At 35.4% G+C, this 23905-nt stretch overlaps 2 protein-coding genes across 2 annotated transcripts in view; both read right to left on the bottom strand.

Moving 5' to 3' along the window:
• LOC106948325 (probable phosphatase phospho1) overlaps positions 1–1815 on the bottom strand; it is a 20693-nt gene extending 18878 nt beyond the window's left edge. Inside the window, exon 1 of the mRNA XM_015033929.1 lies at positions 1734–1815. The gene's annotated coding sequence lies outside the window, so the exon portion shown is untranslated. The remainder of the gene's footprint in view (positions 1–1733) is intronic.
• Positions 1816–6036: 4221 nt separating this feature from the next.
• The window catches only part of LOC106948324 (synaptic vesicle membrane protein VAT-1 homolog), a 21834-nt gene continuing 3965 nt past the window's right edge, over positions 6037–23905 (bottom strand). The window contains exons 2-6 of the mRNA XM_015033928.1: positions 13849–14056; positions 9008–9178; positions 8828–8917; positions 7613–7851; positions 6037–6449 (exon numbers count right to left, since the gene is read on the bottom strand). Coding sequence (XP_014889414.1) covers positions 6246–6449; positions 7613–7851; positions 8828–8917; positions 9008–9178; positions 13849–14056 — 912 coding nt within the window. The 3' untranslated portion in view covers positions 6037–6245. The remainder of the gene's footprint in view (positions 6450–7612; positions 7852–8827; positions 8918–9007; positions 9179–13848; positions 14057–23905) is intronic.

The following is a 23905-nucleotide window of genomic DNA, read 5'->3' as shown; positions in this document are numbered from 1 at the left end:
CTGGATGTTCTGTTTTAGTGTTTTTGCTACTTTGTGTGGGAAATGTTTGTTTTTGGTGTTGATTCCCCTGATCGGTGATATCTGCTCTACCTGCTCTTTGACCTGTTGTTTGTCGGTTGCCATGGCAACATGTCATACAGAGCGAGAAAAGGCGAAATAAAAGTTCTTGGAGCTATTTTGTCTTTACTTCTTTGTCCATTTGAATTTTGTTACTTTATTCTTAAATGTCTATTTTTTTGTATTATTTACCGAGTTTGTCTGTAGGTTGATAATTGTTGATTTTATTTATTTTTTGTTTCATTATTTTTCTTATTTATTTTCTAAATTTAGACAGGAAGTAATGTGGGTCAGTCCACTTTCTATAAGCTAGGGGCCTGAAGGACCAGCAGGCATTTGGGTTTGGGGCCGATGGTTTTTAAGAGTGGTAGCATGAGAACAAATGAAAGTTTGAACTCTGTAATTGGTGAAAGAGGAAAATAAATCACCAAGACCAATCAATAAGTTTGGACATTGAACCTTGTTCTGCCTGTGTCAAGAAACATGACCCCAGTGCCGTAGTGAAACTTTTATTGGATGTTTGGCTTAGCAAACAGTCAGAAGCGGTTCTGTCTAGTTTGGTTCTTCACCTGTTTATCAGCTTTATTGTGGTGCACTGCAGCCGCTAAAATTCCTAAAAACAAGCGACAAAAACTGAGCTAATCCCCTGTGTTCTCAAAACGTGGTAATATTTATAACAGTCGTCAAACTACGGCTCCTACAGCATATTTAAAATAAAACGATTGACCAATATAAATAGAAATTCGCCCCTTCTTGCATCTTGACAGAACTAACAGAAACTAAACTGTTTATAGATTTGTATCATGGAGAATTTATCAAACATCAGTTTTCTAATCTTTATTTTAAGTCGTATTTAATAGATATATCCAATAACAAATGATAGCGCTACTAATATTTTCGTGACAGATTTCCCCTGCCACCCCTGAAAAAATCCCTGCCCCCCTCTTGCCACCCCATAAATATTTTTCTAGATCCGCCCCTGTCCAGATGCAAAAAAGGGTCTGAAATCGCCCTTTATTGAAGTTTCAAAAATCAGATAAAGGTTTTACAAATCACAAACATGGTTTTACATATTCTGCTATTAGTTGAGAATAATCTAGTCCAGGTTTGAAGAGTCTCGGTGTTGTAGTTTTTTTTAAACTAGAGTAGATTAAATATCCTGAAGATAATGAAAAATTAGGTGGAATCGCCCTTTAGCCTCTTCCCCAATCGGAAGCTGGAATCGGAAACCAACTTCAGTTTCGTTTACTCATCAGTGACCAAAAGATCACAAGAGATTTCTGTCTGGACCGGAAGCTGAACCGGAGATGACTCAAGACATGAACATCTGCAGGAGTCAGATGTGACTGGAATCAGGAAAATTATGGATCTGCTCCTATAAAACACCCAAATCACGCGTGAACAACAAAAACATGCATGCATTAGTAACTAAAGCTCAAATAAAAACAGCGATCCAAGAGGAAAATAGCATTTTTAAATTTAAAGCAGCCATCACGTTTGTTTGGACATGAGGACACCTGCTGGTGGCATGAAGGTACAAGATGGATGTTTGTTTTTATTTAATTATTTTTTACTTTTCACTTTGGAGGCATTCATCAGAAAACTGTTAGATATTCAAGATTTATATTTAAACTTACCGTAAATAAACTGCGTGGCAATGAGTTTTGAAAACCTACCTCAGAGCAAGAGACAATCTTTACATTGTTCCGACAGAAGCGGTCAACCTTCGTTGCTATGGAAACCAAACGTGTTTATGTTTAACGTTAACTTTGTTTATACGTAAGTTGCACATTTGAATAAAATGCCAGATTTTAGATCAACATGTTAATTTCCCATCTGCAGTTTTCCAGACATAACACCTAAAAGTGCAGGTACAATTGTAAAATAAAAGTTAATAAAAGTTCAAATATGAAAACATTAAAAATAAGTAACATCGGGACCTCCTGTAAAATGCCCTGTACGTATATCCCAGAATATGTCCCTGGTGTCACAAAACTTGACTTTTATTCCCTGATATTACTGTTTATTTTACAACCAACAGGTTATTTGTAAATGATTTACCTGCTCACTTCTAAACTACAATGATGTTTTCCTGATTAATAAGGTTCAGCGAAAGTTCAGCGCTGATATAGGATTGTTTCAAAAAGCCACCGTCATATTTCTGGGCTCCATAAACTGTAAGCTGTGCAGAAATGCCTTTAAAGGCCATTATAACTGATGACTGGGAAACATCTCTCGCTTCAGTGGATTGTTTTTTTTTAAGGAATGTAAATTATTTACATGAGCTTGACCCAAGTCTTCCGATTAGTTTTATGGTGTTAGTCTCTAAAATGTTTTAATGGGTCTAAATATTGTTCCAAATACAGTCGCTTTTGCTCTAAAAAACACAATGGTTTATGGGTGAAATGGTTGGAAATTAGGAATGTTCTTCTTTTTCTTTTTTCTTGCTGCACTAGTCGCTTCACAGAGTCGTTCAAATTATTCCACATAAAAGGAATCATAACAATGCCTTCGGAAATGTGGGTCATATTATTATTAACAACAAAGTTGAGTTGGGATATTTTATTATCAGCAATCCATAATTACCAAAATTACAAAAAAATATGTGTCATGAATCTTTATAATTCATGAGTTTCACTTTCTGAAATGAATTTTTTCACAATATTAAAATTATTATTACTTCCATTTTCTCTAACTTTTAAATAAAAGTGTGGAATAACCCATTTTACTCCGATTTTAATAAGAACAAAGTACCATAGAGATGTAAGGCCTGCTTGTTGAACTCCACTCTATTATTTTGAACTTTCTGTTAATGATCAACTTACTTTACCTTCTTCTCACAGAAATAGCAGCATTATTTAATTCTTGGTCCTGCTACTACGCCAACTGGTGAAATATTTGTCATGTAGAAACAAAATTTCCACCCTCAAAATTATTAATGCTGTCGAAGATTTTTTATTTTATTTTATTTTTTTTATCCTTTTTGAACAAACCTGTATTTCCTCCAGCTACCACCAGGGGGAGCTGGAGGAACAGAAAACTTCTACTGAAGTTAGAAAGTAAACAATGATTTATTTAAACAAATAATTACACAAATGCTCTGGATACAAACATTCCTATGCATTTGTGGGTCAATTCAGTAATTTACAGGGTGAAAAGTTGAGAATCCGCTCATTTATTATAGTTTTTGATGCCAGTAGGTAAACAGAGAATATTAAAAAAACTACAAATCTTTTATTGAAAATAAAAGATCAAATCTCAGAGCAAGAAATAAATGAAATTATTACAAATGTGTAATAAATAAATTAAGCTAGTCACTGAAATATATATTTCAATATATTTGTTCATTTTCAACAAAGAAAATTGATCAATTTACAAAAAGAGGAGTTTATTATACAATAAGAAATACGACGAAGTATTAGGGATAATTTTTTAATAATATTACGAGAATAGTTAGTATAAAGTCGTAATAATCTGAGGATAAGGTAATATTTCGAAAATAAAATCATAGTCATATTACGAGAATAAATTATTTATAAATTAACAACTGCATGTGCATGCTTGTTATTTTATTTACTTATATACAGTCATATTTGAAATTCATCACTCTCAAGTATAATTTTATATTTATTTTTTTATGGTTACATTTGTATTATTAATATTTAACACCTTGGATTGAGTAGCTTGTCAACTAATAAACAATTTCTTCTTTTTGGGATCAATAAAATATTTATTATTCTGTTCTTCATCTAATTAATGATGAAGAAACAGAAGAATGTGCTCCGGTTCCAGTTGAAAACCCACACCAGGTTTTCGCTCCTACTGGGAGAAGCAACAGCTGGCCAAACTTGACAATTATAATGTCCAAAATAACAGAATGTCACCAATGTAAACAACATAAAGCAGCATCTGTGGAGCTTTGTTGTGAGTGAGCTGGCAGAGCAGCGACAGAAGATCAGATGAAGAGGAGAGAGACGGAGAGCAGCTCTGAGCGGATGGAAAGAGGAATGTGAGGGGCTGGGCCGGCGTGGACTGAGGAAGGAGACTCAGCAGCATTGAATTACAGCCACAGCTGGACAAAACATCTGAGTTACGTCATGCAGGCGGAGAAACAGGCACCAAATGTTAAATATTTGGAAGTAATCACTCACTCCTTGACTGAAACACCATAAGCATCACATTATCCCCTCTTCCCATCATTATCTACGCACTGTTTATATAAGCAAGATAAGAATTTAAGATAAAAAATAATACAAAACTAGAAAAAAAAACTTCAATGCAGCTTGTTTTCCAGTCAGTTTCAGCTTCGGTTCAGGGAAGGAACCCCAAGAGAGATTGTTGAGCAGGAAAGTCCCTCTAATTGTTATCCACAGGACTGCTGTGGTGAAAACAGGCCTCCAATTTGGCACAAATAAGTGAGGAAAGTATATCAGCTACAATAACACTTGGGCTTTCCTTGTGGAGCTCGTTTTGAAAACAAGAGCTGCAGTCTAAATGGAAAACAGGAAAAAAAAAGAAAGAAAATGCCCTGACCTAAGTGAGTTTATTTTTGATTAGATTTATGAATTATCTGTTAGTGAGATTCATATTTGTTAGTGCAAACCTCAGTAAAGGAAAAATATATAGGTTTTTAATATGTAAACTTGTGGATGTTTGTTTTCAGAATATATAAATATCTGCTGAACATTGAAATAAATACTTTGATTTGCTTAATGTTAAAGTTAAACTTTTAAGTTCACTTGCTTTTAAAAAGTGTTAAAAAATAGAATTTAAACTAACTTTATTAACTTGATCAAAGTTTCTAGCAACTTGTAGAATTAACAAGACATAGAAGTCCAGTTCACTCAGAAACTATTCAAAATGGGAAAGATAAGAGAACATGTTCAATTAAGGGATTTTTTTGCAGTATGTTGATGTTCTCCAAGTACCAATTCATATCTTGTATATTTTTTATATTATCCTACTCAGTTCTGCATTTCTTTTTTGATAACAATTGAGTACCATTTCCCTTTGTTGTAACTTTGCCCTTACTTTACAGTCTCTTATTCTTTTTTGTTTTTATCTGTAGTCTAAATATGAATTTATGCTGTTGCACATAAATTTCCCTAAAATGAGAATTTATCCAACATTGTTCCATAGGTTGCATAATAAAACTAAATTTAAGAAAAAAAGTAAAAACTATAATTAAAAAATATTGTAGAACTGAATCGCACTGTAACAGAAAACACTTAAAAGATGTTAAGTGTTCTTTGTTTCCTGAATATTTCGGAACTCTGCTTGGGTTGCTAGGTGACAGGCTGGGCTTGGCAGCTGTTGCTAGGTAACAGGCAGTGCCCATGTGACTCAACAGCAGAATAAAATATACTTTTTCTTTATCCCAAAGAGAAAAGTGCCTATTTGTTGACAAACTACTCCATCCAAAGTGTAAAAATATTAATAGATACAAGTAAGGGATATAAAATTTATTTAAAAAAATATTCACATTAGTATTTTAAATATGACCTACAAATAATGTTAATCTACTAATAAAACTATAGATGAGTCCAGAGTAAAGTTGAAGTTAAAGACACTAAGAGTTGGGATTCATATTTAATATTTCTATTATTATACATTTTATTACTGCTATTCTTTGAATTATTTTTCCTATTTTACATCACTTTTTTCCTTTTCAGTTGCATTCTTCCTTTGTGTTTTGAACATTCTTGGATTTTACATGTTTTTAGTTGGATTTGCAGTGGTGATGTGAAGTTTCCCAACAGTTTTCAGTATTGGTTGTTGATTCGGTGGGTAAACATGACCGTGGCCTGCCGTCAGCACAGCCAGACACAGTCCTTCAGTTTGTTTATGTGAAGCTCTTCATCTCGAGCATCTTAGTCATTCATCAAAGTTCGGTTTCATGCAAATGGTACCAGCGTTGGTTTGTTTCAGAGCTGCTTCCCCACGCTGTCTGTTAATACAATAAATGATTCTTCAGATATGTATCAGAATAAAGTGAACTTTTATTTCCAAAACAAACAAGTGTTCCCAACCAGACAACATTATTGACATATTGCACAACAAAGACAAACAGCTGAATACTGACAAAAATCACAAAATTCAAGACATTTTTTCTCCTTAAAAAAAAAAACAAAAACGGGACAGATTTGTGGAGGAAGTGCTGGAAACGCCACCGAAATGAATTCTCTTACTCAATCCTTTCCTGCTTCAACTTCCTCTGCGGCATCCTCTTTCTTCTCGCTGACGGCAGCTTCCGCTTTTTCCACGTTTTCCGCTGCCTCTGCGTTCGATTCGGTCTTCTCTTCACTCTTCTCTTCACTCTTCTTGGGCTCAGGAAGGAGGATGACTTTCCCAATATTTTGACGATCGTGCATGCGCTTCATGGCGTCAGCCACCTGGGAATAAAGAAAAGGATGTGACCATGAACCCTAATCATTAAAAAAAAAAAAAACTTTCACTCTTTTTGATCATCATAGAGCAAAGCAATGTTTTGGGGTAGAAACTGTCACTAGAGATTATTCACTTAAAACAAGCTCCTACTTTGCTGAAAAGATATTGTAAGTTAGTTTTGCGTTATTTTAAGCGCACCAAGATATTTGCATTAGAAACTGGATCAAAATTACTGATTTGATCCAGATTTTGTGTTTTTGCAGCATGCATATTATATATATATTTCTGATTTAAATGATAGTTTACAGAAAAATTTAAAAGTCCTCCAGTTAGTTCTTCAGCTTACAATTTTTAAGTTCTTGCTAACCTAACCATAGTGGTCAAAACCTGGAATTATCATTAGTAAATTATGCTTCCTTGAACAGATTAGGACAAGTCTATGGACTATGACCATTTTAAACAAAGTCATTCAACCAACAACAAAAGAAAAACATTTTTCTTTTCCAGCCGCCATTGAATAGCGCATGCAGCAGTAAAACTAGTTGACCAAACCTTCTGAAACTCTGCTTTGGTTGCTAGGTGACGGGTGGGGCTTGGTTGCCGTTGCTAGGTAACAGGCAGTGCCCATGGAATGTGACTCAACAACAGAATAGAATATACTTTATTTTTACATCCAAATTGCTTATTTGTCGACAAACTACTCCATCCAAAGAGTAAAAGTATTAGCAAACACAAATAAAAGATATTAATTTTATTTTAAAAAATATACACATTAGTTGTTACATGTAATCTAAATTGCATATAAAGACCCATATATAAAATAAATAAAAAAACAGCAAGTATGTACATAGAAATGTGTTAATCTATTAATAAATCTACAGAATGTTATATTTACTGAGATATTCTTATTTTTTATTATTTTATTCAATTATTTGACTTGCCTTCGAGAGTTGCTATTTTTTTAACTTCTGTTGTGCATAATGACAATAAAAGGAAATCTGATTCTGATTCAGTTTAGACACAAATGGAAGAAATGGAAGAACAAAAATGATGGGTCCCCTTTAACAGTGATAATTCAACAGCAATAGAAAAACAAGTTTAGCGTTACCTGTGCATTCAAATGCTGACAGGCCAAGCAATTCCTACATGAATATTTCTTCAGACTCACCTCTTCAAAGTGGTAGCGGGAGTCAATATGGGGCTTGATCTTGCCCTGCTGGTACAGCTCCAGCAGCTTAACGAGAGTCCGCTCAAACAGCTCCTCATCCCGGATGTAGCCCAGGTGGAAGCCAGAGATGGCCTTGTTGGTCTGCATCAGCTTCAGCGTGTTGAGGGTGAGCTGGTTGTACCAGGTCTTCGCCATGGCCAGCAGGTTCTTCTTCTGGCCCGTCACACAGTTGGCTGCTCCTGGATCCATGGAGAGATGAAACCAAAATCTAAACGGCCGTTTAAATGTTGGCACTCTGAATCCAAGATTCAGAGATAACAGCTGAGCGACCTGAAGGTTTTAACAGAGGCTGTTTGTTTATATTAATGCTACTTTGCGGCTATTTGAGGGAAAAATTCAGGATTATTTCACTTTAAAGATCCGTTCAAACGATCCATTTTATACCATGAGTGAAATTCACAGAAAGGTAGAATCATCTGTGTAAGTACAATTTAATGTGCAAAGGCCAACAGAGTAAGTACTGTTAAAGTTCTATACTTTTATTTTGGTAACTTTCTGGTGAAGGTTGCTATGGTAACAGAACACAGCTCTACCAGAGAATGTCAACAATGATAAATGAAAAGATTAACAGCAAAACGGATAAAAAGCAACTCAACTTAAGGGAACAAGGTCAGAGACGGCGATTAAAGTTTATTTGAGCATCTTAAAATGTTTATGAAAATTCTGTGATTGTTTGCATGAATGAGAGGAATTGTATCAAAGTAACAAATGGTGAAAACGATTGTAATTTTTATTTTTCTTGCTTAGCTCTTGATGGTTGATGGCTTTAATGCATCTTCATTTAACCATCAGTTCCACCCATTATATTTGTTCAAACTTTGCAAAATACAATCACAGTATGTTCTTAAAGAAAACAACTGGTTATGTCATTAAATACAACATTTTCAAATGTAAATATCAAATACATATGTTGTTCTTCAATAAAAGTGATGTGTGCATTAATAACATTTAATAAAAAAGTGTAAGAAAACAAAACTGGACTTGAGTTCCTTTGGTGCCATTAAATATAAGAATAATCCACTTATTTCTTATATTGTATTTATAAGCAGACTAAACAATTAAAAATAAATAAAAATAATAATAGCTGTTGTGCACAGAGCATTGGTAAAAAGAAACAACTAAACTAAAATATTTCCTTCAGATGCGATGACTTACCGAAGACGATAAGCATGCCCAGAGGTTTTAGCAAACCGAAACCTTTTTGAGTGTCGGCGCCACCAAGAGGGTCCAGGACAATATCCACTCCTGCAGATAAAAGAAGAAGAAGAAAAGAAACCGTCAGCAGAAAATAGGAATGTTCTGTTTCAGAGCAGTAAAACCGTTTTGTTTTCTCACCCTTTGGGCTGATTTTGCGGACCTCAGTCACATAGTCTTTGGTGCGGTAGTCGATGGGGTGAGTGACGCCACCTTGGCTGATGGTCTCGTGTTTGGAAGCGGAAGCGGTGCCGAAAATCGTCACATCCTGCACGGTCTGACACAGCTGGGTAGCAGCGATTCCCACGCCACCTACAGATGTGCACACGCAGATGAGACTGGCACCATCAGGAAGGCGGTTTGTTTTTTTGGTTAAGGTGCAGTTTCAAATGCTCTGCACCGTGATTACAAAACTGCATCTGTGTGGTTACATTTGCACTCTGCTGATCATTTTTAGAAAACTTCATCCTGGCTCACTGCAGCCTGTTTGAATTTAAAAACCTGCATACAAACCAAGAGTATGACTTTATATCAGTCAGTCCAGTCTGTCTGTGAAGCACATTTCAGCAACAAGTCAGTCGAAACCCATCATATAGTCAAAAATTATGAAAACCTGTAACAGGCGTTGCATTTTGTCAATTGCCAAAATGCAATTGAAATATGTTGGTCCATGGTCCATTTATTATGACCCAAAAGCAACTCTAGTTATTTTTTAGTCTAGATTTAAAGGAACTGTTTCTGCTGAGTTCTGTTTCTGGAAGTTCGATCCAGATCTAAGGTGCATAGATGCTGAATGTTGCTCGTCTGTGTTTGGTTCTAGTTCTGGGGATGCAGAGTGGACCAGAACGAAAGATAAACACATGGATGAGATTCTCTAGATCCTGCCGAGACATTAATCCTAATCCTTGAAATGTTCTTCAGGTGGTAGAAGGCCGACTTTGTAATCGTCTTTATGTGACTCTGAGGGTTCAGGTCCGAGAATATTAGTTCAGATTATTTCACTTAGAACATAGAAAAAAATTATTTTTATAAGTGAAATAATCTACCAATGGAGCTAGCACCTTTTCATCAATATTAAGGAATTACTGACTTAAATAAGCTCCTATATCTTCCTGAAAAGTTGCTTGTAAGTTAGTTTTGTCTCATTTCAAGTGATCTAAGATTTTTACACCAGAAAGTGGACCAAATTTACTTGGCAAGATTTTGTGGTTTTGCAGTCTAGCTGTAATAAGTAAAGCTGTATGCCAACTCTAGATTGTTCCCATTTCTGTTTCTGTTCAGCTGGAGAAAGTTATAGCACATCTGTTGCATACATATTATTTTTGGAAAGGTTTTCTGAATAACACACCTTCTAAATAGTCATACCTCCAATTTACAGGTTTAAAACTAAAATTTAAAACTCCAGAGATTCGCTAACACTTATGGAAAATAGCTTTGCAAACATAAATTAACAAAAAGCATCTGGTTATACATTGATATAATACATATAAAAAAGCTAAATAACAGTTTTATTTAAATTACATCCAGGTCTGTTTGGGTTGGAGGTGTGATTTTTCCATCTGCTAAAAGCTTGGAAAACGAATAAACTGATGCTGAAACCAAAGTGTGTGCTCTTCGGTTTCAGCATCAGTTTATTCGGTTTCCGTGGTAACATAGCCTTCAGCAGGTCATTGGGTGTCCAGGTTCACCTGTTATCCCTCTTGGCCTTTTCATCACCCCGGCCTTTTGCAGATGAATTGTACAGGTCAGTTACCAAACATCTAGTTGCTTAGCACCAGCAGGTAGCCTTCGAGAGCGAAGATGATGAAGGTCAGGTGACACGAAGGCAGAGAGACAAGGAAAACTGGCCCAAACTTCGTCTCTGATGGGGTTTACTGGCACTTTGATATTATGGTAAATGCTGAACTTCATAAATCAAAAAGCTACATACCGATATGTACTTCTTGAAAAGTACAAACTATTCCAAGAATAAATCACTCGAATTAAATAACCAATTTGGTGAATAATTATTCTGCATCAGTTCTTCTGTCCTGACTCATTAGATAAAGTTATTCATGGAAACCATGTTCTTATCCAAATTGTCTGTATGTTATAGTGCATTCAATCAGTACTCAGAAGCTAAAATTTGATTTATAAGTCGGAAAAATCCAAACAACGCAACTTGATGAACAAATTCTGACAACGTTAGCACCAAAACAAGTGGAACTTTTTTTATGAAATTCAATTAGCACAAGCTCAATTATGCTATATAACTTTTCATAAATCACAGTTCCAACGCTGATATTTATGACCCGTTCTTTGAGACCGGGTCATGAATGTCAGTGCAGTTTACATTATTTTCAGCTACTGTCAAAACCAGCAACAAACAGCAGACACCCAGCACTAGGACAAATGTATACATCAAAAGCTAACGCTAAAGCTAAGTCAATAAGCGAAATTACAACCAACCTAAGGAAGCCAAGATAAAAATGAGTTGAAGATAGTGAGCTAAAGCTAAGCTAAAGCCAAGTTAAGGAAAAAGGCAAAAGTCAAGTTAATAGTGCAAACTTAACTTAAGAAAGCTAATCTGAAGCTAGGCTAAGGGAGCTAAGCTAAATTTAAGCTGGTAAGCTGAAGCAGGGTAAACTAAAACTAAATTAGGGATGGTAAGCCAAGGCTAAATTAAATCTAGTTTAAAACAAAGTTTAAAAAGCTAAATTAGTCAAACTATGGCGTTGTCAGATTTAGTTGAAGCTAACTTTAACTAAATCCCAGATAAGAGTGCAAACCTAAATTAAGGAAGCTAAGCTAAAGCCAAGTAGGGTAAGCTTAAGCTAGGAGAGCTAAGCTAAAGCTAGGTTAAGACAAGAAATATGAGTTAACAATCTAAGCTAAGTAGCTAAAGCTAAGACTGGTTTGCTAAGCTGAAATACAGCAAGGTAAGCTGAAGTGGAGCTAGCCAAGGAAGGCTATGGTAAGTCTAAGTTAAATCTGAGTTAAAGAAGCAACTCTAAAACAAAGTTCAGCAACAAGCTAATCTGTAGCATAGGAGAGTAACTTAAACAGTAACCCAATACTTAAGCCTCGTTAGACAAAACAAGCTAAAGCTAATTTAAATCTAAGTTAAAGAAGCTAAACTAAAACCAAGTTAATGAAGCAAAATTAAAGCTAAGCTAAGGGAGCTAAGCAAATTAAGCAAAAGTTAAGTTATTATAGCAAAAATACATATAAATTAAGATAAGATAAAACAGTGTCATTGCTGTTTGATCTGCTGACGTCTAAAGGAGCATACTTCTTCAATAAAATCCTCCAGAAATTGAATTTTGTTTTTAAAAATATCTATCTGATCAAAGGGCAATTAAATTACTTGTTCAGATAGTATATTAAAAACTGCTGAAGATACATTTCATCATCATTTTTATACAACATACTGTGATCCATCACAGGCATCAGTTTAACATATTCTGCACACATTTGGACCTATGAGAATATTAATGTCTGGTTGCTTTAAATGTCACATGCTGCCAAAGGAACCGAGTCTGATAACAATCCAGGCTGCCCTTTTATGAATAACACACGCACACACACACACGCACGCACACGCACGCACACACACGCACACACACGCACACACACACACGCACACACGCACACACGCACTACAGCCTCAGTTCTGACCACGACTGATGACTTTTCACTACAGTAATGACATTCAAAGTAGTTTTATTGAGTGATTGGTGACTCAAATTATTTTGCCTTGGAGATTGGAGGAAATGTTCCTCTAGAACATTATTATTTATCTTTTATATAATTAAAAACTTCAACTAGGACGAAAGTTAAAATATTTTGCCAGCTAAGCGACAAATCATTTGGGATTTTCTCAAAAACAAAATCATGATTTGTAAGCCAATTCTTCAGGAGACAGAGAAAAACAATGTTGACAAAAAATGTGAAGTTGTTGCTGCAGAGACTTTTTAAACCTCAAGTAAGTAACCTAATCCTAGGTTATTTATTTAAACTTCCATTTTAACTGAGGTGTGTGCAAGTTTAAGATCTACTGTATCACACCGTTTGTTGTTTTGTGTAAATCATCATCCTGCAATAATGAAAAGACGGCTGTGAAGGCAACACTACATTTTTAGATGTAATTCTGCTCCCTATTTCTCCAACTGTCTCAAAATCAGACGTTTTAGTTGATCAAATTAAGCTAAAGCTAAGCTGATTATAGCTTTAGCTTAATGAGCAAATTTAAGGTGAAAGTTCATTTTTTTAACTTAAGTCTGCAAAATACCTAGAAATATAGCTTTGCTGTTAAGTATTACCATAATGTCAATTTTCAATTATCTAATTCCACTTTTTTCTATTATTAATTTAAAATCAATAAATTGACATACAACGTAACCAACAGCATACCATCAGTTACATTTACTCAATAAGATTGATTTGAGTAACTTTTTTGAAAAAGAAAATGCACTTTTAGGAGTATTTTTACTATGCTGTACTTTTTACTTTTATGCAAGTAATTTCATTATGAAGTATTTCTACTCTTGCTTCTGGATTCTCTACTTCACTGAATGAAAACACTGAATGAAAAACAAACATGTTTTCACCAAATGTCCACCAGACACAGTTTTTGTTAAAGTTTCATAAGTTTCATATTGAAAGAAACTGATTTGGAAAACAAAATTATATTTTGTCTGATTTCATTAATTTTTGTTACTTATGTGAATTAATGAATTAATTAACACCTGATGATGTAATTTTTAAATATCAAATATCAATAATTTGATCAAACTAATTAATACGCGAGTAAACTTTTCACCAAAACCTTTTTACTCAAGTAATTTTTTTGATGGCCACATACGTGTAAAAGTATGTTGAAGCAGTGCCACTCTTACTTTAATACACCTTTTGGATACTCCCCACCTCCACACAGGAAAATAAAGCTTAGAAAATATAAAATAAGGTCAACAACTTAAAATGCATAAAGTCCATGCTCTTACCGGCAGCCATGTGGATGAGGACGCTTTTCCCCGGCCGGAGGTTGGCCATCTCGAACAGCATCATGTAGGCCGTCATGTAGTTGATGGGCAGAGCTGCGGCTTCCTCAAAGCTCATCCCGTCTGGAATGGGGAAGGTGCGGTTAGCGGGAACAACCGCCAGTTCCTGCCACATCCCGTGGCGGTTCATGGCGATGACACGATCTCCTACCTGATGAAATGGAGCGAAAGACAAGAGAAAAAGGAAATTGATGACTTCTGGTAATCTGTGGCTGTGAGGCGTGTATTTCACAAGGTTTTATAGTATTGAGCAACATTCCCATTTTTACATGTTTTTGTTCCGTTTGGCTTTTTACCGCTGCTAAAAGCAACCAATTTTTTGGCAATAAGTTCATGTTTCTGAACTTATTGTTTCAAAAAACTCAGGAATCTAAAATCACAAATCAATTTGCAATTTTATGAGATTTTCAACATTTAAAAAAATTAATTATTCAAGCCTTTTTCCTCAAATTTTTAAGACATTCTTAAGGTAAAATTGTGTTTTTAATGCCAATATTATGACTACCTTCTTGTAATTAAATAAAAATTATTGCCCTAATACTCCTTTGTACAACTCACAAAAATAAATTATTGAAAATAAAAAATATTTTGAAATTTAAAAAAATATATATTTTGTTAAAATATTAAAAAACTAATAATTTTAAGGTATTTTACAAAGTATTTAAAATTATATTTAAAAAATATTTTTAGAAACATATTTAAAAACATCTTTTTAAAAAATATTGTTTAAAATATTTTCTGATATTTGTAAATAATTTTTAGCAGAACTAAAATCAGATTAAAATCAGAAATTGAATCTGTTCTTAAAAACAATCAGATTTTAATTTTGAGCTATGTCACTCAGCTTGATGAAATTAATTTTGACATTTTGACTCGTCAGCCAACACAATATTTTCCTAAAAGTCTTTAGGATAATCAGAAAGTCACTTGGAAAACTTAACTACAAGTTCAACAAATATTTAACCTTTAACCAAAATTTTAACCAAATTCTGTACAGTTGAACATAAACTGAAACAGTGCTTTGAGAAAACATTTGTTGGATCCTTTTCTTGCTTCTGGAAAATGTTTATGCTCTGCATTTCTTCAAAATGGAAAAAACCCCATCATCATAGTTAAGAAAAGAGGCCAAAACAGCAAAGGACACAGGAAAAGTGTGATCTGATTGCGAACGCTACTCTGCTTCCTCCCCAACAGTTTTAGTAGCCGAGTGACTACACCCACTTCCTGCAGAAATCAACTCATGACATTAGATGGCTCTTCCACAGACATAAACACAGCTTTCATATGTTGTAAGTCTTCTTTAGTAACTGCAAATGTTTCTTTACTTTCACCTCAGATGACTCCCCTGTTTTTGATCTGATCCGGCATCTGGACACTGAAATTTGTGACACATTTTTGCCTAGGGTGATACCCAAACTGCATGGTCGTCACTTTAAGAAAGGGGAAAGACCAGTTCCTGAAAAGATGGCATGAACTTAAATAACTGCAGGCGACGCTGGAGTCAGAGCTGTAAAAACATGTTTTGACAGAGTTTTTTTTACACGGCAAGGCGTGCCCAGACATTTAACAATCACCCCAACCAACCGGACAAACTTCTTCTAAATAACGGAGGAAGAGGTCAAACCTCGACGCACTCAATGAAAGAAGTGGTTAGATGTCTTAGATAAACACTAGAATCGGACAGTATGGGGAGAAAAGGACAGATTTGTCTGGGTGGTGTTGCAGTTAAGAGTAATAATATTACCATGACAGTGATGAACTCTGACCTGAACCTTCAGAGCCACATAAAGATGGTTACAAAGTCGGCCTTCCATCACCTGAAGAACATTACTAATGTCTCAGCAAGATCTAGAGAAACTCATCCATGCATTTATCATTTGTTCTGGTCCACTCTGCATCCCCAGAACTAGAACCAAACACAGAGAAGTTGCATCGATTACTGGAACAGCATCTTCACAGGTCTGTCTAACAAATCAATCCTCCAGCTGCAGCTGATCCAGAACGCTGCTGCTGGAGTTCTGACTAAAACCAGGAAGTTGGAGCACATCAGCCCAGTTCTAAAGTCCTTCCCCTGGCTCCCTGTACCTCAGAGAATAGACTTTAAAATACTGTTAGTTTATGAATCACTGACCAGTTTAGCACCACAANACNTTAAAGATCTGCTGTTGTCATAGCAACCTTCCTGACCTCTCAGGTCTTCTGGTTCTGCTCTGCATCCCCAGAACCAGAACCAAACACAGAGAAGCCGCATTCAGCTTCGATGCGACACAAATCTGGAGCAAACTTCCAGAAAGCTGCAAAACAGCTGAAACACTGACTTCCTTTAAATCTAGACTAAAAACCCACCTGTTTAGAGTTGCTTTTGAAACATAACAAATTAATCATTAATCAACAGCCTGATGTGTAACGGCGGCAAAATGTAATGTTTTAATTGCCGACTGTGTTTCTATGAGTTTCCATTTTGTGTATTTATTAGCCCTTATTACGGAAAAATTACTAAATACTAATGCAAATTACACAACATTAATAGGTAACCCTATTAATGTTGTCACAACAGCGAGTATGAACTGATGCATGGTAGGTTTAATACGTCCTGTAGTTAACAACTCCATGTTATTCCCAGAAAAACTTCACTATAGCTTCATAATTTCCAAATACTTGAATATTATTTAGAGTTATAAAAATCCAAAAATAAAAGTACAACTCACTTCATTCGGGCAGATAATTTCTATAAAAAGTACAATGTGTCAAACACGCAATCGTTAAAAATCTAAAAATTATTTTTTTAAAAAGTCTTTGGGGCACCCCTGAAAAACGCTGCCATGGGTTACTGTCCCTTTTTCACAAAAAAAACCAAACAAAAAGACAAAAAACATCCCATTAAAAATAGTTATTGATCCTCTTTTTGCAAAAGAGCTTTTCCCAATTTGAAAACCCCAAAATTTTAATAAAATAGTTGTACTTTAACACGTTTCCTGTAGTAGATGTTCGTCTCAGGGCCAATAGGTTGACTTCCCGACAGACACTCGGGTTCATTGTATTTATTCTAAGAAAAGACAAATTCAAGTTGGTGGTTAACATCAGTCCAGAAGCTTCTGCTCCAGTTACCGACGGCAACGGAAAAAGGGGGAGGAGCTGCCAGTTACCGGTCACTATGGCAACCACCAACTGCCAAGAGCAGAATAACAGAACTTAAAACATCAATAAATGTCCGAACAAACAACTTGTTGACTAAACAAAAATAAGTTAAAAGAATAAACACACACATTTTGACAAACTTCACATTTATGATATTGTTAAAACCAAACCCAGTTAGAGATGTTGAATCAAGAGTTGCCTTTTTTTTTTCAAAAGGTCACGTCACATTTGTGACTCTAAACAAGTTTTATTTAGCCGGACAGAAGGCAAAAATGGCTCTTTGGACTGTAAAGGTTGCAGACCGTGTGTTAGACCTTATAACCATCACTGTTCCCAAAAAACTCTGTATGTTTATGTTTCTGATGCCATTTGCACAGTTTTACTGTCACTTTGTAAATAGTCTGTTTTTATTGCACATTTTGTAAAATATGTTAAATTATCCTATTTTGTTGCACATTCCTGTGGACCAGAGTACACTACCTTTAATAACCACACTATAGTTTATGTAGTAATTTTGTCCTTACTGTACAGTATGTTATTCTTAAATCTGTTTTTATATATTTATGCGTTTATCTTGTGTGACTATATATCTTGATTGCCTATCACAGAGGTTTAAACTGTATACAGTATGTTCTGCAGGAGACTGCTTGTTTACAAAGTAGTAGAATAAATAAATACAAATAATTTCTATTTACAATGACTGCAGTTTAAGCACGTGTTTTTTTCCTAGGAGAGCCATCTATGCTAAATTAATGGCAAACACCCCTAGTTTACATTTGATCTGATTTTACGTTCAGAGGTTCAAAAACAGCAACTGAAACAGCTGTTCTTACTACTGAATGACAGTTTCTAATAGTGACTGTTGAGAAATCAGTCATTTTTATGTAGATTTTTTAGATTTTTGTCAGTTTCTTAAATAAATACACACTATAAGTTGTATAAATGCAAATGAGGGAGTAGTTGGTAGCAAAAAAAGAATATGATGCTGAAATTTGATTTGGTTTGCCCCCCCCCCCATGCCGTTTGTGTCTGTGGCAGCAACAGAGCAAAGGCAGAAAGAAGAAAACTTATGGCAAAGGATTAGGACAACGGAAGACAGAAAAATTCTGCCTTTTTTATTATTCTGATTGAAAGTAAAAACAATTAAAAAAAAGAATTCTGAAAAAACATCCAAGAAAAAAAGTCAGTCATAATTACCAGAAAAAAAGTTGAAAAAGTTGGAATTCAGAAAAAAAAAAAAGTTGGAAATGAAGAAAAAGAAGCACCAGAACCAGGGACTTAAAACGGTCCCACAACCTGAAGGCTGTTCTGATGAAAACTGTAAAACATCCAAACCTGAAACTGCTGCTGCGCAAGTTACTCAACAGGTGGTTGCTAGGTAACCAAAAGAATGAGTGGGTTGCTAGGTAACCAAAGAATGAGTGAGTTAGTTGACTCCACCAACCTTGCTTAGTTGGCCCTGAGAGATTGAGTCACTAAAGCCTTTCCTCTGCCTATGTCTCCCAGAATGCTGTGCAGTTCTGGATCGGGAGTTCAGTGAATATTCTATAAGTGATCCGCGCCATCTTAGTAGGCAAGCGCATGAGCAATGCATAGCGGACAAATGGCTTCGAGACCAACAAGAAGAAGACATGTGGATGCTCTTGACCAATGCGCGAGAGAAAGATACATGAGCAAAATGGCTGCTGTTGAGATCGATCTGTATGAGACGGAGAAGGAAAATATGTTGTGGACAAGCTGCCTCCATTCTAGTGAACACGAAGAGTGCATACAACAATAAACTTAAATGGATTTGTACAAACTGTGTGTGAACTACAAGCTTCTGGTAACTAGTAGAATAAGTAAATGCAGTAGCAAACACGTAGATTACAGGTCCGTCTTAGCTAGCAGATAAAAGCTACATTATCTAAGCTAATTTTGCTAATTCGGTAGCAAGTGCTACAGTAAATATCAATAATATTTATCTTAGTATTACATAGAGTAATCAAGTAGTTGTAAGGTACTTGTATGTATAGTTATAGATTTATTGTCCAGCCCCACTGAAATCGATGATGAGCTTTAAAGGGATCCTGACCTCCAGGGCCAGTCGGTCCCGTTCTCAAATGTTTTATGAAACAGCCACACCCTGCAGTCCTTATCTGGAGACACTGTCCTGGTCCGCCTCGCTCCAGAAACACTTTGGCATCCTTTTATGTTATTGTCTGCAGCTCTTTGCTCTCACACTGCAAGGCCCACCCAAATTCTTACACAAAACGAAGCCAAACAACCCGCGGCGGCGGCGAACTCCATTTTTCTTCAAATCTTCACATCTTCAGGGTGGATAAGTTTCAGATTTTTAGCCCCAAACTCTGCTGGGATTTCCGACTGCTTCCTGTACTTCCTTTTGAGGTTTCTGCCCTAAATCGCACTGCAGTGTTTACAGGAATCCTGCTCTAAGAAAGCGGAGGGGAAACATGGCAAAAGGAATGAGAGGGAGAGTGTAGAAAGAGGAGGGGGAGGGAAATTCTTTACAGACAGCGAGGGATAATGAGCAGCTTTGGTAAAACTTAGATAACAAACATGTCAACCATGTATGATAGCACAACCAAACCCAGTACAGAACATTTCAAACGTATTCCTACACTTGCTACAGAACATGGGAAAATATTCAAATAAGACAAACAATGTTGCTTTTTTTTTTTTTAAAGAGCAAAGAGATTATTTTTAAAGCATAACAATGATTTGAAAACAATCAGTAGGGTCAGGTTGGGTGTTCAGGAGGAGGATTAAGCAGAGTTGTTCCTGCCAGTCGGACTCGTTGTTGATAATGTATGCCTCTCCCTTCGTTTTAAACCTACCAAAACTGTTTTGTTCATTTAAATGCATTGATTATGATGAGCTGCGTTTGCATTCCAGTTTTAGTATTATTGAGCAGAGCCTGCTGCAGGCAGGGAGTTAGCGTAGCACAGACATGCAGCTGCAACCTTTCTGTCCAATGACTGGAGACGTAAATATAGGTTACATAACAGCTCAGAGGTACAGTTTAAGTAACTGTTTCCATTACAAATGCATGCAAAATTTTGTCAATATTCCTCTAATGTTGAAAAAACTACATTTCGCAATTGCAGTGTTGCCGTTATTTAAGAAATGCGATTAAAATCACACGTGAATGCGTTTGTTCACGTGGTGCGTCATCAAAAATCATGCTGAGAAAGAATCTTTTGCAAATCAGTTTCTGTCAATAAAAAACTTAATAAATTTCATCAAAAATTGCAGATGTGTGTCTGTTTTTCTTCTAGTGGGTAGAAAATCCAGAAATTTTACTCACCTAAGAGTAGAGGTACTTAATAAAATTACTCAAGTAAAAGTACAACTGTGCAATGTAGCACAAATACTGTAAAAAGTATTTTTACTACATATGTATCAATTTAATTTAGTAATTATAACTAGTTCCTGCCAAAATCTGACTTTGGGTTACTGTGGTTTTTTTCTACAGAGGTCTATAACAGTTTATTGGATTCTTGCAACTTTGGAAAAGAAGAGACTTAATAAAACCAACATATTGAACTTTTAACTTTTAGTATTTTATTTGTCTGTTAAGGCAGTGGAAGGTCGCAGTATGCCATCTCTATAATGGATTTCAGCAAAAAGTCTAGGTTCTTGAAACTATTCTAAGGACATCACTAAAATTGGCACTGCTGATCTTCAGATCAAGCTTGAAAAATGTTTCAGAGTTTGTCAGCAAGAATAAATCTAAATTTGGCCTCAAAACAAGAAGTGAAGTCTCGCTCAGAGATGCATTTCATGTATTGACACCTGACAAAGTGCATCAACTATGCATTTCTGCAAACGGCTGACATTTACAATTAAGCGTCAACAGTTTGCTAGCTTTAGATAGCACTTTTATTTTGCAGTTGCAGTCTAACTGCAGCAAAAGGTACAGATTCAGGGAAGCTGAATGAAAATGCTTGACAATTTTTTTTATTTTAATTTACAGAAAAAGTTGTATTTTTTTTCCAATGCACAATTGCGTGCCACTCTGTGTAGCTTTATCACATAAAACCCTATGAAGTTCACTGAAGCTTGTGGTTGTAGCATGAGAACAGTTCATTGGTGTATTTAATAGCTGCAACAAATTCTGTTCCTTGTAAATGCAAAAAGAAAAACATCCAGGAAACCAAAATGTGAACATTTTGTGTTTTCTATGTGTAAAAACTAAGATAAGTTAAGCTAATTTTATGGACAATCCTGAGTCTGCTCTTCATGACGCTGCTATACAACAACTGTAAAATTGGAATTGCGAAAATAAATTTGCTTTCTGGAAAAACAGCAATTTTGAAAAAGACCAAAAAACCCCGACAGGAAGTAGTTGGAGGATGATGTTTCTCATTAAACTCATTCACATGTTATTTAAATGTTTTCTCTTATTTAATGGAAACACTGCAATTGCAAAATTGTGTTTCTCCAACTCTCGCGGAAAAGCAACAAAGTTTTGCGTCTTCTTTCAGAGGCTTCTTCAGATTCACTGTGACACAGACAGCTACAGGAAATGCTTCCTTACCACAGCTTGTGAGGAATTATTTGTAAACACAGCGGATGGGCGAACAATTCGGAAAGAGCCGATTGGCCTTTAAACCGTCACCGGTTGCCATAGTTACCAGCGTTTATCTTGCTGTTGTAACATTAGCTGTGCTAAAAATAAAACTTCTGACATGAGTTTCACTAATTTTTATTCTGGGCCAAATCAAAAATCTGAATGTTCTTAAAGGACCGGTTGTGCCAGAATGCATTGATAAAATCCATAAAACTGTTAAAATATCAGTAAATATCAATTTGTTTTAGAGTTTTTAGAGTTTAATAAGTGTTTCTTAAAATTAAATAACTTTTCACACTGATCAGTCCATCCAGGATTTTGTGATTGTTTTTTAAATCAAAATCATAGATATTGTGGTGCTAATTTGGAAATATTTGTAAGAAATTTTGACTATATTTGAGCTGATATTTGACGTTAAAAGTGGCTTTTTATTAATTGCCGTATTGAACACAGATATAACTTGACATCCACTGAGGCAGAGACAGCAGTCACTTAAACCCAACGTTTTTCGCCAATTTTGGAAAGATATTTGCAGTAAAAATCAGAAAAAATGTGGGAATTTGTTGACTTTGTGTGAATTTTGCAGATTTGTGAAAAACTGGAGGGACTTATTGATGTCATTTGGAGTCTAAAGAGCCACAAAAAAGCTGCAGAAGGCCAGATTTGGCCCACGGGCCTCGTGTTTGACACATGTGCTCCAATAAGTATCTACAACAACTCTTTGAAGAAACCTGAATAACATGATCTAAAACATTTAAATTTCCATTTGGGATCAATAAAGTATATATATTTTTAATATAATTAGAGAAATGCATTGTAAGGGGGTTTGATTTGCTCCTTCCAGTCTGAGCCACCAGAGGAAGTAGCTGAACTTTTAGCAAAAGCTGCAAGGTTAGCATGACTAGCTCTGCTTTTATCTTCAATAAGACGCCATAAAATAATAAAAATAAAAAAACAGTATGCCTGTGGAAACAGACAACCCACTGACCTGTGGATCAGTATAAATGAACAAACACCTCATGAAAAGTTGCCTCAAATAATAAATAATGTGTCCTAACACTTTTAATACTCTCTGATCTGTTCTATGTTAGATGAACACAGAGCAGCCATTATCGATCTGCTGGTTAAGAACTGATCCATCTGTTTACATGTCAGTTCTGGCAGTAATTTAAATGAATATGTGAAAAGTTCTCATCAAGGAAGGAGGGAAATGAGGCGCTCCTGCTGTGAGTGAGGGAAAGAAAAGGCCTCAAGGCCGTGCCGTAAACCAGACAGTGGCAGCTTTCATAAGACCAGAGTGGAGCATAATGCAGGAAGAGAGCTTCATCCCACACAGCTTTCAGAAGAAAAGCCCCGCAGTACATGAACGGCTCACAATTATTCAAAAAGCAAACGATCAAGTCTCTTTTTTTTAACTCAAAAAGTATTTTTTAAAAGTTTTGTCAGACTTAAAACCCACCTGTTTGAATGAAACATTGATCAACATTTTGATGTGTAATGATAGCACTTAATAAAATATGTTTACTTGTTTACTGTGGCGTTTTTGTAACTTTGTATTTTTATGATTTGAACTGCCTTGTTGCTGAAATGTGTTATACAAATAATCTTGATTTACTTATTGATTTAGATCAAGCTAGTTAGCATAGCCACTGATGACGGTAAGTTGTTTCTCCATACTGGGCACATTTAGCAGCTACTACATGAGCTTGATTGATGCCTCCTGGCTCTGATTGGTGGTTTTTGATTGGGAGTGATAATAAATTTTGCTAAACAATAAATTATCCCATAATTTATCACAATAAACAACAATATTGTTGATTTAAGGCCATTTCCAAGTAATTACTCTAGAACACGTTCTCAAAGATTAATAAACTTTACTTTCTAATGAACATTTAACATTGGAACTGGAAGACATTTTAAATATCCAAAATAAATAAGCAAAAGAGAAACAACAAATAAAATGAATTATGAAGACTCTTTGAACAAAGTTGATCTTCACAAACTTACTAAAAAGACTTTCGTCATCCTGTTTTTGGTAGAGCGAAAAGAGAAAAATGATAAATCATGCAAATGGAAATTAATGAGCTCATTTCAATTTATCCTGTGATTAATTGATTTATTGCTTATTGGATAGGACTGATGCTCAGGAAGGAGACATCTTTTCACAGATTATCTGTGTCTTAATCTGTCACAACATGGTGACGGTTTTAACAAATATGTAAAAAAAAAAAAAAAAAAAAAAAAATTTTTTTAAAAAAAAGTTAAAACGGCCCTTTAAACACCCAAACC

This window comes from Poecilia latipinna, unplaced genomic scaffold, assembly GCF_001443285.1.
Source record: "Poecilia latipinna isolate Pla-1442-1.1 unplaced genomic scaffold, P_latipinna-1.0 Scaffold282, whole genome shotgun sequence".
NCBI classification, from domain to species: Eukaryota; Metazoa; Chordata; class Actinopteri; order Cyprinodontiformes; family Poeciliidae; genus Poecilia; species Poecilia latipinna.
The sequence above is the reverse complement of the archived record's forward strand: the minus strand, read 5'-3'. Positions and strand labels throughout refer to the sequence as shown.